This window comes from Lissotriton helveticus, chromosome 11 (genome assembly GCF_964261635.1).
Source record: "Lissotriton helveticus chromosome 11, aLisHel1.1, whole genome shotgun sequence".
Lineage (NCBI taxonomy): Eukaryota > Metazoa > Chordata > Amphibia > Caudata > Salamandridae > Lissotriton > Lissotriton helveticus.
Genome location: NC_136072.1, coordinates 551,074,037 through 551,091,259, shown reverse-complemented (window position 1 = coordinate 551,091,259; position 17,223 = coordinate 551,074,037). Strand labels below are relative to the sequence as shown.

The window sequence follows — 17,223 nt, the reverse complement described above, 5'->3', positions numbered from 1 at the left end:
GGAGAAAATGGCAGACACTAACCTCTCACCGAAACATGTCATGGCAAATTCTTTCTTGGAGTGAAGAAAGAACAGTTACACTGCTAGTTTGCTGTAAAAATACTTCAGATCTTGGGGTCTACAACCTAGAACCAGAAAGACTGGATCATGCCAGGTATTCAAGATATCCCTGTAAAACAAATGTACATAACCTCACCGAAATGAAGATCATTTAACCACTCTGGTTAATCCAGAAATGTAACCAGAATCATGCTTTGAGGGACTTATTGTGAAATACCCTGATCCTGATTACAGCAAATCTATGAATGGAAAGCTCTCATGTCAGCTACTTTTGTCCTTACAATATTATGTTGAGTGTCATCTAAAGGAGCCATTTGTGAGACGCATGGCTAGTTTCTACTCTGGATAGGGATAATTGAGAAAAATGTGGCACAAGGAAAAGGTCAATAATTACAGGTCAAAAAAGACTATCATCCCTATTCACAAAAGTAGAAATACCTGCAAACGTGCACATTTACTCTTAGACTTTGTAGTAACTTTACTGCTTATGGGCTTTTCACCGTTTTCACATGTAAAGTTTCAACACAGTGTAAATGTGCATATCCTCGATCCCTGAAACTAGAGGGTGGAGGCAAATTTATAAGTGACTAGTTGCCACTGGTAACGTTTCACACTTTTTTCACCGGGGCAGAGTTCTCCCTATGGTGTAGTATTGGGGATTTTTAGGGCCAGATGTAGGTCGCCAATTACCGGTCGGTAACGGCAGATTTCGTCCGTTACCGACCGGTAATTGGTTTTTGAGATGTAGGGGCATGTTAAAATACAGAATCGGTAACTTTACCGAATCGGTAAAATACTGAATCGGTATAATTACCAAATCTGTATTTTGACATGTAGGTAGCACTATAATCAGTGCTACAGGGGTTTAAGAATTCTTAATTTACCACCAACTAGTAGTTGGTGGTAAATTATGAAAAGCCTTTAAAAAGCAATTCTTTTGCTTTTTAAACAGTGCCATGTTGCCCTATGTCTGCAACATGTGCACCCATGCACCATTGAGGGGTGCAACAGGGTGTCAAAGTGACACCCTGCCACCCTTCAATGTTTCCCCCAATTACTGAATCGGTAATTGGCCCATAGGAATCAATGGCAATTACAGAATCGGTAAATACTGATTCATTAATTACCGAATCATACCGATTCGGTAATTAATTCGGTAAAATTAGCTACATCCCGATTGCCAGTTCTTAAATACCGAATCGGTATGATTCGGTATTTAAGAATCAGTAATCTGGGATTACCTACATCGGGCCCTTAATCTTTAAAATAAGTTAATGAAAATATTTTAATGTATTTTATATATTTTTTAATCCTAAAAGAAATTGAAAATAAATTCTACAGCAATACTATCTTGAAAGTATGTTAAAATATTTCCTGTAAATATAATAAGCTAATACAAAATTATTTATTTAAATATTTATTTAAAAAATCAACCAGAAAGTAAAATGTATATTTTTATTTAATCTGAATAAAAAATTACTAATTGTTTGTTGTTAAATGTATTTAAATTATAATAACTGTAATTCGTTTAAATATATATATATATGCAAAGAAACTCCTTCAGAACAAAGAAGAACAGAGACCTAAGGGGAAACGTTTGGAGGCTTTAATGTGATCAATGGCGAATGCATTTCTGGCGGATGTTTGCCTTCATCAGCGCCCAAAGCCTCCACGGGTGAATAGGAACTTTGCTCAAGATCCCGCCTCCATTTGAACTCGATGTAGCAAGTCCGCACCGCCCCCAGTACCTTGAAGCAGCACACCTGTGTAGCGTCCCGTATATCCTGGGAAAACTACAAGTCCCAGAGTCCCCTGTAGAAGGTCCTTGGGGGTTGTTGCTGGGGGGGTAGAGTGATGTCACACACCTTGTGTGTTAGTGCGGGAATAAAAGCAAAGTGTGCCATAAACCAAAAAAGTGATGGTACGTTCTCAGCTTTGCTGTCCACAATAAAACCTCCTCTGTTCCCCTGTAACGCCTCCGCCTCTGATTCCAGGGGTCCATGCCGCAGGGGCTGCAAAGACAGTGTCTGCTGCCCAGAGCGAGGTTTGGCTAACCTCGCAACTGCCAACTTTTCTTCCTGGGCTCCGAGGCGGGCTATGGACCATCCAAATACCTTTGGCATACTCGAAGAACTATAACAGTTCAAACCTGTGATGTCCAAGCCCAGGGTGAAGCGGGGAGTCTGTTGTATACATATATATATATATATATATATATATATATATATATATATATATATATATATATATCCATACACGTTTCCCACCAGTTCCTCCGAACTCACAACTGGTGCCTCCAATTAGCGGGGTGTGACCCATTTCATTAAACAACCAAAAAAGCAACTGGAACACTCCCGGGGCTTTCAACATAACATTATTGGCCACAGACGCGTTTCAGCAATCAGCCTTCATCAGTGTGGCAAAAGTAAATTTCGACATAGGCAGAACCATGAGAATGTAAGCAATTTAATGTCACGATTGACTATTTTCTATCCAATCGGGAGACAGTAGTTGAGCCAGTAGGCAGATGGTGAACCGACATCTCCGTTTGTTATTTTATGGACTGTGTGACTTGTATGCCCAATGGAAAATTTGAGATGTCATCAGTGATGTCACTGAGCATGTCATGAGTGATGTAATATGTGACGTCATCAGCAGTGCATTGCATGGGCACGAGTTAAAGTTAGGTCTACTGACTATTTCTATGGTTTTGTACGAGTGAAATCTCCAACTAACTATAACGTCCCTGAAACCTATGTTTTTTTCAGTGTGGGGTCCAACTAGCCCACTCGGTACATCTAGTAAGTGCCACAGTGGAGCTTGCCTCTGATTGGCTGCCAACACTTGTAACCAGGAAGTGTTGCAGCCATCTTGTCACTTGGTATGAGGAGAAAGAAAAACGATTAACCCCTTCCATGCTGATGACGGCCCTCAGCCGTCATGGCACACAGTGCTCGTGTGCCGATGACGGCTGGGGGCCATCATGACCACGCCCGCGATCGAAATGTCCAGCACAGGAGCGGAATTCCGGCCGCGGGAAAGGGGTTAAAAAAGAAGAAAAGGTGGCAGGGTAAAAGCACCCTGACCGCATAGGCCTGATCAGAGCGTCCCACAGGGCCAAAAGAGCATTTTTGGGGGGGGCTGGATTTTCACACCCAGCGTGACTCCTGCCGAAAATATTTTTAAAAATTAAGCGCGGGAGCCTCATGTATGTGGCGCTCCAGAAGGTGGCAGACTAAAGGGTCCATTAAGGGAATGTAGAGGAGAGGAGATAAAGCGCAGCCTTGCCTAGTCCCCCTCAATATAGGGAACACATCCATGAGGGATTAGGATATAAGAGCATGACCAAGGAGATGAGCATGGTGGGGATTCCCAGTTTGATCAGAGCTTCTTTCAACAAGGGCCACTCCAAGGGGTCAAATGTCTTTTCGGCATTCAATAGGGTAACTACAGAAGGTGTTTGGCAGGCGATCCTGTTGACCACTGCAAAGAGATGTGGGTGACTTGTTGTTTGAAAGCTTTATAGAAAGCTCTCATAAGGCCATCAAGGCCAGGGCCATTGGACCTGTCTAAAGAGTCGATCACCTGGGTGACCTCCTCGCCAAAAATCATCTTGCTAAAAAATTGTCATTCAGTGGGCCAGACCTATGGCGATCTCCACCAAGTATGATGGGATCTCTGGTCTATTGTCAGGCATGCAGGATGTATAAAGGAGTTCATAATAGCATTGGGACTCTGCCAAAACATCTTCGCCAACAAAAACAGAGGACTCAGAGACGGTGCGCAATTCATCGACATAACTACCTAGGCGATTAGGGTGGATTATCCGCACAAGAGTGCAGTCGGGGGCGCCCCTCACCATAGCACGGAGCCCTAGTGTGTTTCCCTAGATATGCGATTTCCCTATCAGCCAGATCGCGAAATTCAGTCAACAATACTAAACGTCAATGGAGTTGGAGGCCGCCGCCTTAGGAGGCACTTAAGTCTATACCTTGGAGGTTTAAAAGCATTGCGATTGGGAGTGGATATCTCATAGGATACTCAGACGCTTGGATATGCACACCCCACGGATATATGCTTTAAAGGCCTTCCAGAGGGTTGCCTGTGTGGAGACCATGCCCGAGTTCATTGCGAAGTAGTGGACGATAGAATGAAGGAGTTCGCTACAGAAGACAGGATCATGTAGAGCCTAGTGATGGATACTCAAGGTGCGCTCTGACCTACATCCATAGGGGACCTGTAGGGTTCAGAGAACAGGGCTATGATCTGATAGAGTTTGCGTTAGAAGTTTTACCTTTGTAGTCCAGAGTGAAACATTAGCGGACAAGAACCAATAATTTAGCCCTGTCAAAATATCATGTGGGGCAGAGTAAAAGGTATAACCAGGTGTGGATGGCTGTTGAGCACATCAGATATCCTGTAGAGCATAAGCGTCTGCAATATAAGGTGGAGTGCTTCCCATGATTGGGGATAACCCCTCAGCTGGGTACTAGAGTCAATGCTAGAGTATGTACCATGTTGAAATCCCCACCCAGAGAGCAAAGTTGGCATCTGCATGTCCCATATGGGCATAAAACTCCTGAAAGAATTGTGGATACTCAGTGTTCGGGGCGTATATGTTGACTAATAGAACTCGTTTGTCAGTGAAGCTGCCTTGTAGGATTAAATAGCATCCATTTGGGTTCGAGTGACATTTATGGAGGGAATAGGGGCTGCTTTTATGTATGAGGGGGCAGAATACACAGGAATAAGAGCCGTGACAGGAGAAATAGCAGGGGGGGGGGCCCAAGTAGTCGCATATGATTGGGCACCATTGGGTAGGAGACGTGTTTCCTGAAGGAAGGCTATGTTGCGACAGATATGAGAGGACTTGTTTGCCTTTAAATGGATTATTGATGCCACATATCTTTCATGTAAGGGAAGTAATGTCTATCACCTCTCCAGGCCCTTTCTGAGATGGCATAGAGTAAACAGGTGTGAAAAGAACAGCGCCATGTCATAAGCTGGCATATAGTGTACCTGTTGTGCAAAGGGTAACAAACAAATACAAAACTGAAGAGAAAGCAGAAAGGGCCCACACCTATCCCCCCCACCCCCACTATATAGGAAAACATTCAATAAAGCCCCAAAAAAGAGAAACAAAGAACTAAACAATCCCAATGAGGCTACTGCGGTGTTTTCCATGGGGAGAGTTGACGTGTTTGCTTGGTGTGGCCCGTTCCTCGAGGAATAGCTGAAACAGAAAGGAAGAATCAACCACATATAAACAGCATTTGTATGGAAAAAGTAATACGAAGGCAATGAGGAGAGGAGTTGGCCTAACAGCTAGGGCTAGGGCGCTCGACCTCCGACCTGGGGATCTGGGTTCGAGTCTCGGTAACGACGCCAAAACCTCCTGTGATTCTGGGCAAATCACTTAATCTCCCCGTGCCTAAAATGAAAGTAACTGGAAACGTAAAAATGTAACGTAACTGGAAAAAATATGTAAAGCGCTCTGATACCTGATTCGGTTCGGGTCTAGTTCGCGCTATATAAAACTCTGCAAAAAAAAAAATGATGAGCAAAGCATACTGTCTGAGGCAGTCCACAGGTGGTATGCAGAAGTAGTCCCTATTTTGAGGGAGAATCCAAATACTGCAGGCCATATCAGCTCTAAGGGGACTAAGGAGCAGGAGTCGGTGATCCGGTACTGTGTAGCGTGTTCTGTCTAGAAGAGGAGGACTTGAAAGCAAAGTGTTTGCAAAAGTCGTTTGCCTCTGCTGGGTTGTCAAAGGAGCGAGGCTTCCCATTGACCTCAACTCATAGACAGGCAGGGTAGAGCATATCATATTTAAAGCCCAACTTGCGGAGAGAGTTCTTAACATCACTGAATTTCCACCAGTTTCAAAACCTTCAAGGTGGGGAGTCATACCCTGGGTAAGGTCCCAGCTTTCTCTTACCTACTGGTGCTATTTGATGCTAATATGAGTTTTAACCCCCTAGTTTAGGGTAAGACTTGTGATTTGGTCAAGTCCACGGGGACTGTAGCTAGCGTTGCATAGAGGTTGGGCTCATGGTGACTGGACCCTCTAGTTAAGTTTTTTAAGTCCAAGTGCATCCCCAAGGAGCTATATGACAGTGATGTATGGAGTTACATGACGGTCGATAAAATTGAACTCACAGAAAATACATTTTAAGGTGTATTCTGCGGGTCCACAAAGTACCCCAGCTTTTTTTGTTCGTCAGGAACTTTGTTTTAGATACATTGTGACCTTGTTGCTCTCAGACCCTTGCTGTGCTGGATCAAGATATAGACTGGGGAGGGATGCCAACTAAATAGACTGATTTTGTCTGATTGTCTGACCCTTGACAACATGCATCAAATCCCTTGGATTGCTTATATGAAGGTAGCTTTTACCAGCATGGGTTGGGTGAACATATACTGCAATTATTACTCCCCGTACCCCCTGGAACTCAAAAGAGTGAGAGACTTGTTTCTCAAAAGTCCCTTATTACAACATGAACACATAGAGCTTGTGAAACCCATTGTATAGGGGCATTTATTTTTAAAAACTGTTCAGGGCATGGAGCTTTCCTTTCTCTCCTATCTAATGAAAGGGATAGATTTCTGTTGGTACGATTCAAGGTTAACTTGCTACATCATCTTTTGGCCACATCTAGTGGTAAGTCTCTTGCAGGCACTTAGGGCCCTGTGGATGCAACAATATGTCTCCACAGGCTACCCTACATTTTGGTTTGCAAATATTTGAGCTTGCCTAGGAAGCAGTTCCTTTTCCCGTTACTGAAAGTTCTGAACTTCTCACCAGGATACCTGGCACTTATGTATCTGCAGCTCCTGATGATCAAGCATTATCTTTTTGCTGTTTCATGCTTTCTACATGCTGCTTTGAGATCAAGACAATCTAGACCTGATTAACCTTGATGTGATGCATGAGATTATATAATGTATTGTTACTGTTGACACATTCGTATTTCTTTAAAAATGTTAAGCCTACTAGTTTTCACTATTTTATAAACATATGATTTTATGTTCTTGTATGGTTGTGATTATAGCCAAATAAATATTTGTATGCTGACAATATGTATATATAGATGTATGCCATTTTACCTACTGGCGGACGCCAGTAGGTAGGTATAGTTTGGACAATTGGACCATGTTTCCATAGGAAAAGGGTTTTGTAACTTGTTTATATCTTTGGCGTAGTTTGACGAATCTTCACTATAACTGGGTGTGTGAGTGGCTTTATTGATGAGTAAGTGGTTGTGTGAGTACTTGTATGGGTCTGTGAGGGTGTGTGAGTAGTTCTGTGGATAATGTCATTAGTGATGTCCTCAGTGATGTCACTGACCATGTCATGAGTGATGTAATATGTGATGTAATAAACAGTGCATTGCGGGCCCGTAAGTTATAGTTAGATCAGATTTTGTATAAGTGGAATCTGAGCCTAACTATAACGTTCCTGTACCCTTTGTTTTTATAGTGAATAATAGATCTATCTATAGATCTATCCACTCTCCATATTCACTTGAGCAACAAAAAATGGCCAGAGACACTGCACGGCTTCAACTCTGAAGAGACAACCATTGCAAGAAGGACTGAGAGTATAGGGATCCTTTGTTTGGTTATTTGCATATATTTTTAAATCACCTACTGGCAGTTGCCATTAGGTAGGAGGACCCAAAACAACTTTTCCTCATGTAATTTCCCATAGGAATTTTGAACGTGACTATAGCCCGAACTGCTGAATGGAATTACACCAAATTTGGCAGAAAGCATGCTCTCGTAATTTGGTTTAAATCTGTTCAGTAGTTTTTAAGTAAAACAAATATTTATGTATATATAGAGACGCAGAGGGTCTGCAGATCCGACAGTTCTCATAGTGAGATCTGATTGGCTGCCAACACTTCTACTAGAAAGTAGTGGTAGACATCTTGGGACTCAGGACTTGGCCCGACTCACAAAAAAAACGGGAAGAAAATGCAATGGGGCAGGGTAGGAATACTCTGACCCCCTAGGACTGGTCGTGGGGGGCCCCAGGTAACCGTGTCTGGGCAAAAATGTTTAGATTTAAATTTTTCTCTGATTTTCCAGATGATCTGTGGCCAAATCAAAAAAAAATAAACAAGTACAGTCTCCGGTGCTTGTTTTCTTAAATTCCCTGGGCGGGTAAGGTCCCATGTTTTTTTTTTTTTACAGAGTTTTATATAGCGCGAACTTGACTAGAATCGGGTATCAAAGCGCTTTACATAGCACCAGTTGTATTACTTGAGGGTACATTAATTTTTGTATATGCATATAGGTCAGGGGCGTACGTGGCCCACTTCCCAAGGATGAGCCAACCCTGATGTCCCCATTTCCCGGGGCCCCGCTTTATAAAATATTGAGAGGGCAGCACATAGGCCCCTTACCGTTTTCAGCCTTGGACCCCATCTTCTGGGGTACAGATATAGGTAAGAAGGGTGAGGGGGCATGCAGACCCCCTCCTCGGGTTGATTCAAGCCCTAGGGACCCCATTCCCCATGGCCCGGCCCTGTTACTAATGGGGAGTAACTATACCTTGTGCCCTAAGGCAACTATAACTCGCAAGGTCACCATGCACCTCACATTTTACTTCACTCGTGACATCTTCTCTGACATTATTGATAATATCAGTGCAACTTTTGCTGTCAAATTGTTGATGAGATAACAGTTCATGGCGGGGTTGAGTTATAATTACCTTAGGCACAAGTTATAGTTACTTGAGATAACTTTAGCTATAACTGCTGAATTTCTATGGTTTTGAGTGTGGAAAATCTGAACCTAACTGTAACCTCCCTATAACCTTTGGTTTTCAATGAATATATATTCCCAATCTACCTTTACCTAAAGCTCTCCCATTTAGTAATAACTATTACATGTTTTCCAGCCACTCACTCCCATCCCTCCCACGGGTAGAACAAAATTATAGTTGTATGTGTAGGGCAAAGATCTTGTAGTAAAGATAAGAGAGGTGGAGGCAGAGGTCTTCAGACAAAGGTTTTGGGATAAGCATTTTGCAGTATGTTGCAGTTTGTGAATAAGTTCCTGATTGACTCTGTTAATCATATGTATGAAATGTACTTTTTCTTCCAGTTAACACTCCTGCAGGAACTAGCCATTGTGCATTCTATGTATATTACCATCACTCAAAGGGAGGTGACAATGAGCAACATGTTGGTGACTGCTGACACTCTGGATAGCATCTTGACGGACTCGGTAAGCAACAGGTTCTCACCGACAGATGGTGATCGTTCAGTCTTGGAAAACCTCAGAACCTTCAGGGCAAAGCAGAATTACTTCTGATAATTCAGTCAGAACTTTGGTATTCCAGATAGTTCCATCATGGTCTGCAGCCGGTATGGAAACTAGCAGGGTTGCGATTGAATGGTTAACAGGGGTATACAGATGGCTCTCTCAAAGTATCTGAAAAAAGTTGCACAGGATGATTAACTTGTCGCCACAATGGATGTGAGTAGAGCGCCTGGCAGAAGTAGTGCATGGGAGACGCAATGGGGCACAAAAAAAAACAAGATATTACTGAAATGAAAAAGTCTAATCAGTTACCCAAAGGAAATAGAAGGGATTTTGTTGGATTGGGGATATCATGGGAGCTACAAGAAATAGACCAGCTCTTATAACGAGAATACTGTCTTAGTTTTACAGTGGGTGGGAATGTAGAAATCAACAGAACTATATATATCAGAATATTACATATAGAATATCATTTGACAGAGGCAAGATGGCGGCCGCCAGCTCAGGCATGTGAGCTGGTAGCTCCTATTTTCCTACACCCGTGAGGAAGATGTGCTGTGGATAGTGAGAGGACGAGAGGGTGAAAGTGGGTCTGAGCACTTACCGAGGTGTGCGAACCTCAGTCCTGGTACTATTGGCATGTTCAGGTTTGCTGCGACAGCTATTTTTCATTATCTCAGCAAAATCTGATTTGAATACATTGTAGCCGCAAGGGGCCGGGCGTAGACGCCGAGCCGAGAAGCAGCAACTGTTGCAGGCAAAATTACTGGAGAGTCAAGAACAGGATATTGCAGAACACCGATAATGCCGCCTAAAGGAGCTAGAGAGAAAGCCCAGGCCCTGGCTGATGGTGCTACCGCTGCTGCTACAGTGGCAGCCGTTGGAACTGTCTCCAGAACGGTAGGAAAAAACACAGAGCCGCTGAGCCATAAGAAAGCCTCTAATCTCAATGGTAAAACAAATAAGGGCAAGAGCTGTGCCCGTGGTAACTCTACGGGCATGGTCAGTCTCGCAAAATGCACTATCCCGCAAATGTTCTCACAAGGCAATGGTGGGAAGAGTGGGAAAACGGGGATCCAGGGTATTCTGAATCCCCAAACAGACAAGCTCCTAGGAACATTGGGTGCTGAAGCTGTTGTTGGTCCCCCCGGTCATCATGAAGGAGAGTTCAGGTGCTCAGCAGATTTCTCTGTATGACGCTGTTGCCGTGGACAATTTAATATCTGGCAGCAATATGGATCTGGCTAACAGCGCTGGTAAAACGGATGGGCGCAATCCTGCAGGAGTGAACAACAGTGGGGTGAACCCCTGTAACTGGGTTGCCAAGATACTGAACCCGTTGTACCACAGAAGCTTTGTAATGATAATAACATTGTGGTTAGAAGCGAAAATGGCTCGGTTGGCTTGGCTGGGGCTCTTAATGGGACAGAGTCACTCAGTCTAGATTCACTAACGAAGGAGGCGGAGTTGGTGGATCTTGTGGATAAGTTTCTGTCATTATCAGATCATTTGGATATATCCAGTGAGGAGATGATGAGAAATGGGAAAACGCCTATGGCTCAACATTGGGATGATCTGAGTGAGCATAGTACTACACCCCCTGAGGATACAGGAAGGGATTCATCGGAGGGAAGCCCCCAGACAATGCGGAAGAAAAGGGCTTTGACAGAGAAGTCTTGCTACTTTGCCAATTCCTCTTTACCAGTGCAAAAGTCAATGGTTAGAACCCCGGATATATCTGACCCCTCTGTGGTGCGAAGAACACTAGAGCCATCAGAAGAGGTATCCTTGAGTCTCATATATCGAACAGTGATTACTCACAGGGAGGAAACGTGATTAGAAAGCCAAAGGACACAGAATGTCTGTCGTAAATGACAAAATTCAGCACGGCGCATCGCCAAGACTTGCTCAGAGTTTACTGCAAGAATTACCGAGGCAGAAGCCTGTATTTCGTATATGGAGGATAAACTAGCTTCACAAAAGACGATGAATGAAACTTTACGTGTAGTGAAGGATGATATGCTATGGAAACTTATTGATTTGGAGAACAGAGCTCGGCGGAGCAATTTCAAATTCCTGAGGGGGTTGAAGGACAGGACCCTCGTAAATTTATTATTGAATTGTTTACTGAGGCGTTTCCAGAATGGGACTGGCAGACAGAGGATTCAGAGGGCTCAACGTTTTCCCTTTTCTGTCCGGGCCTGGCCAGGTCATTCGGCAGAAGTGGCTAAACCAAGGGCCATACTGATTTAATTTAACAACTTTTTGGCACGAGAAGCAGTTTCCGATCTGGCCCGCCACCATAGGAAAAGAGTTGGCAAGGGGGTTGAATTTTTTGTTAGGCCAGATTACGGCCATCAGGCGGTAGAGAAACGCTGGCAATTACCTCAGCTTATTCTACCATTTCAAACTAAGGGGGCCCATGCTTTCTTACTACCACCAGCCAAACTTAAAATCCTCCATAAAGGGAATACTAGGTTTTTCACCTCTGAAATTTTTGGCTAAAGAGTTTCTGCAATCCCTCAAAGAAGGATAAGGAGGCATTCGGCTTATAGAATTATTATCAAATTTGCCGCTTCTTTTTGTGCTCTTATGCTTAGTTATTTGCATAACTCTTGTTTATGAAGTTGTATACCCCCCAGCAGTTGCAACAGGTTATGTCATGGGGGAAGAGAATGAGTATGCGTACTGTCTGTTGCCTATTGATCTGTAGGTTAATGTTTTTTTTGTATGGTTCAATTGTTGGGGGACTTCACGGGTGTGGGAGGGACTTTTGGGTGTAGAGAGCATGTTACCGCTAGGACTAACAGTCCTAAAGCCTCGAGGTAGTGGGGCTGTGGGGTGTGCTTGTTGGGGTGGTGTTGGGGGGGAGGGTGGTGGAGAGGGTAAGGAGGAGGGTGGGGGTTAAAAGTAAAAGGAAAAGGAAGATTCAAAGCAGCAAAGAAAAGTACAGAGGGTTAACAAGATTTGCGTATAGGCCTGTAGGTATGGCAACCTTGAATTTATGGCAAATTTAGGTCTTCGAATATGCACACTGAATGTGTACGGGTTAAATAATTATAATAAAAGGCAGAGGGTCTCCAGAGAGCTTCGGGTGATTCAGCCCGATGTGGTGTATCCACATCGGGCTGATGTTGGGCCATTGTGGAATGTAGGACAGGTGGGTTATATTTACCCTCTGTATAATATACGGCTCTAACCTTGATGAAGCCCCAATATTGGAATATTTGAATGGGGAGCTTGCTACATGGCCCATTCTGTTATTCTTGTGTGGGAATCTTAATGTAATTTGAGCTCTGAAGCTTTTCAAAATTGGGGGCGAAACTATAAAGGTAGAAAACCCCGGGTCTTTAAGGCTCTATTTCAATTACTAACTGATCATGGGCTATTGGATGTGTGGAACAGCTTGCATAGGCAAGACCCAGGATATACATTTTATTCACAGCCCCACAACAGGCTTGTACGTCTTGATTATTGTTTTGTACCTACATCAGTGTTTACTGGGCTGAAAATCTGTGTATACCCAAGGGTGACCTTGGACCATGCACTTGTGGTAGTTGAAATCCCGGCACTTGCTCGGTGTGTAGCCCCGAGAACGTTTACATTTGACAGGAAGCATTTGATGGATGAAAAATGTATTGAACACACGAAGGTGTGGATAAAGGAATTTTTGCAAATTAATAGACACTCTGCATCCTGAGGGACTGTATGGGATACATCCAAAGCTGGATTTAGAGGGGAAACACAGAGCCTTGGGTATTTAAAATGTAAATTAGTGAAACAGGCATTGCAGGTTTTTTATGAGGAGCTTAAGATTGTGGAAGAGGAATTAGTTAACGGGTTAGCTGCAGGATATAACACCACACCACTTCAGAATAATCTAGCGAGATGTAAGGCCAAAATTAATCTAGAATGGAGCAAGGAGAGCGCCATAAAATATCAAACATTTAGAAAAGAGTGTCATGAGTATGGCGAGGCAACGGGCCGATGTTTAGCCTAGAAATTGCAAATATAAGAGGACGAACAAAGAACGGCTGGGGTTATTGTGTCTGATCCCTAGGAAATTCTTATAGTGTTTCATGATTTTTATACAGAATTATACACAGAGAACGATACTGGGGACCTTTCTCTGACAGATATGGGACTTCCAGCCACTTTATGGGGCCAATTGGCTCAAACGGATGTTGAACCTAATAGGATGGGGGAATTAGAGCAGGCCATGAATTCTCTTGCAGTAGGGAAAGCTGCGGGACCAGACAGACCCCCCTTGGAAGTATTTAAGATCTTTTTTCAGGAGATAAAAAATGATATGCTTAAAGTTTATCAAACTTCACAAAAAGGGGAGATTCCACGAATCTGGTCCGAGGCCAATATGTGTGTGTTGAAGAAAAAGTGGAAACCATCTGAATTACCGGGGTCTTATTGTCCAATCTCTCTTCTTAATGCCGACGGTAAAATCTATGCAAAAATCTTGGCCACACGGTTGGCAAAAATTATACCATCAATAGTATTGTTAAAACAACACAGCTTTATACCTGGGAGAGGGACCGTAGACCATGTGCGTAGAGTAATTACTCTCCAAGATATCTCACAGGTAGAATCTCGAGAACTTGGCCTGATTTTACTCAATGCCGAAAAGGCGCTCGACCGGGTTTTGTGGCATTTCCTCTGATGGGGACTGCAACACATGGGTTTCGGGCAGGGCTATATACGTGCTTTAAACGCCCTTTATCATCTCCCCTCAGTGAAAATTTGCTCAATGGGATATCACTCAGAGACCATCGCGATTTCTAGAGGCACACGACAAGGCTGTCCTTGTTCACCACTTTTATCTGCGCTGTATATTAACCCTTTTATTCTTATGCTAGAACAACGTAGAAAGATTTGGCTTGTAAAGTACAACAAGAACAGTAATCTGTAATGGTTTATGCCAATGATATAGCGATTGTTACTTGTAATCCCTGTCTCGCTATACCTGCAAGAGAATCCCTGGTGCAGACTTTTGGGGCACTTTCTGGGTATAAACTTAATACTGCTAAAACCCAAATTTTATGTACAAGTCAAGCAATGGATGGGGATGCTAGGTGTGTTAAGGAAGCTATCTATCTGGGTATTAAGATCCATACCTCTGTTAAAGAGATCGTTGAGGTTAATTGGGGCGATATTATTTGGGGAGTAAAACGCTCACTTGAAAGGTAGGAGACTCTCCATCTGTCATTAGTGGCAGAGCTAACGTTCTGAAAATGAATGTCTTACCGCAAGTTATGTATTTATTTAGGGCGCCCCTGGAGGTATCCTATAAACAAATTCAATATTTACATATTTACAATCTCTCTGTACTAAGTTTATGTGGGCCCCTTGGAACCCTCGTAGGGTTGCTCGATATATGACTCCTTCTTGAGAAAGAGGAGGATGGTCTATCCCTGACTTTGCTTTGTATTACTATTCCTGTATTTTGGTTAATGCACGTATTTTACGTACTGGAGAAGAGATTAGTAATCTGGCCAAAGCCCCCTCAATTTATCAGATGATTCTAGGGTCAAAGGTCAAGCATTGCCTATTCAAAAGAGTGATTCATGAAAGGGGGTGGTGATGGACAGAGTATCTGAATTAAGCAGAACACTCCTACCCTGTCAAAAGATAAGGGCTTGATCCATCACCGTTTTTTAGCTCACTGCACCATCCCAGTTCAGAACCTGGCTACATGCAAATTAGTCTGACCCTGGCCCAGTGCATCATGGGAACAGGGCAGACCAAACTACCAAGCCAATTCTTTACTGGAAAGGAAACACGCTTCCGGGGAGCGGTTTCTGGCATTACAGCCGTCTTCGGCCCGGCTTGCTTGAATCCTGATGGTGCAGTGAGCAAGGGACTCACATCTGAGTATACCCTTCCACACTTATGGTGGCCAAAACGATTCATGAAAGGGTGTGGTGATGGACAGAGTATCTGAATTAAGCAGAACACTCCTACCCAGTCAAAAGATCAGGGCTTGATGAGGAGTGGCAGGGTATGCTCAGACATGAGTCCCTTGCTCACTGCATCATCAGGATTCAAGCAAGCCGGGCCGAAGATGGCTGTAATGCCAGAAACCGGTCCCCGGAAGCTTGTTTCCTTTCCAGTAAAGAATTGGCTTGGTAGTTTGGTCTGCCCTGTTCCCATGATGCACTGGGCCAGGGTCAGACTAATTTGCATGTAGCCAGGTTCTGAACTGGGATGGTGCAGTGAGCTAAAAAACGGTGATGGATCAAGCCCTTATCTTTTGACTGGGTAGGAGTGTTCTGCTTAATTCAGATACTCTGTCCATCACCACCCCCTTTTCTGAATCGTTTTGGCCACTACAGGAGTGGCAGGGTATGCTCAGACATGAGTCCCTTGCTCACTGCATCATCAGGATTCAAGCAAGCCGGGCCGAAGACGGCTGTAATGCCAGAAACCGGTCCCCGGAAGCTTGTTACCTTTCCAGTAAAGAATTGGCTTGGTCGTTTGGTCTGCCCTGTTCCCATGATGCACTGGGCCAGGGTCAGACTAATTTGCATGTAGCCAGGTTCTGAACTGGGATGGTGCAGTGAGCTAAAAAACGGTGATGGATCAAGCCCTGATCTTTTGACTGGGTAGGAGTGTTCTGCTTAATTCAGATACTCTGTCCATCACCACCCCCTTTTCTGAAAGGTTTTGGCCACTATAGGAGTGGCAGGGTATGCTCAGACATGAGTCCCTTGCTCACTGCATCATCAGGATTCAAGCAAGCCGGGCCGAAGACGGCTGTAATGCCAGAAACCAGTCCCCGGAAGCTTGTTTCCTTTCCAGTAAAGATTTGGCTTGGTAGTTTGGTCTGCCCTGTTCCCATGATGCACTGGGCCAGGGTCAGACTAATTTGCATGTAGCCAGGTTCTGAACTGGGATGGTGCAGTGAGCTAAAAAACGGTGATGGATCAAGCCCTGATCTTTTGACTGGGTAGGAGTGTTCTGCTTAATTCAGATACTCTGTCCATCACCACCCCCTTTTCTGAATCGTTTTGGCCACTATAGGAGTGGCAGGGTATGCTCAGACATGAGTCCCTTGCTCACTGCATCATCAGGATTCAAGCAAGCCGGGCCGAAGACGGCTGTAATGCCAGAAACCGGTCCCCGGAAGCTTGTTTCCTTTCCAGTAAAGAATTGGCTTGGTAGTTTGGTCTACCCTGTTCCCATGATGCACTGGGCCAGGGTCAGACTAATTTGCATGTAGCCAGGTTCTGAACTGGGATGGTGCAGTGAGCTAAAAAACGGTGATGGATCAAGCCCTGATCTTTTGACTGGGTAGGAGTGTTCTGCTTAATTCAGATACTCTGTCCATCACCACCCCCTTTTCTGAATCGTTTTGGCCACTATAGGAGTGGCAGGGTATGCTCAGACATGAGTCCCTTGCTCACTGCATCATCAGGATTCAAGCAAGCCGGGCCGAAGACGGCTGTAATGCCAGAAACCGGTCCCCGGAAGCTTGTTTCCTTTCCAGTAAAGAATTGGCTTGGTAGTTTGGTCTGCCCTGTTCCCATGATGCACTGGGCCAGGGTCAGACTAATTTGCATGTAGCCAGGTTTTGAACTGGGATGGTGCAGTGAGCTAAAAAACGGTGATGGATCAAGCCCTGATCTTTTGACTGGGTAGGAGTGTTCTGCTTAATTCAGATACTCTGTCCATCACCACCCCCTTTTCTGAATCGTTTTGGCCACTATAGGAGTGGCAGGGTATGCTCAGACATGAGTCCCTTGCTCACTGCATCATCAGGATTCAAGCAAGCCGGGCCGAAGAAGCTGTAATGCCAGAAACCGGTCCCCGGAAGCTTGTTTCCTTTCCAGTAAAGAATTGGCTTGGTCGTTTGGTCTGCCCTGTTCCCATGATGCACTGGG

At 44.2% G+C, this 17,223-nt stretch overlaps 1 protein-coding gene across 1 annotated transcript in view; it reads left to right on the top strand.

The window, feature by feature from the left end:
- LOC144790668 (uncharacterized) overlaps window positions 1-17,223 on the top strand; it is a 100,603-nt gene that overhangs the window by 70,387 nt on the left and 12,993 nt on the right. Inside the window, exon 5 of the mRNA XM_078665395.1 lies at window positions 9,173-9,295. Coding sequence (XP_078521521.1) covers window positions 9,173-9,295 — 123 coding nt within the window. The remainder of the gene's footprint in view (window positions 1-9,172; window positions 9,296-17,223) is intronic.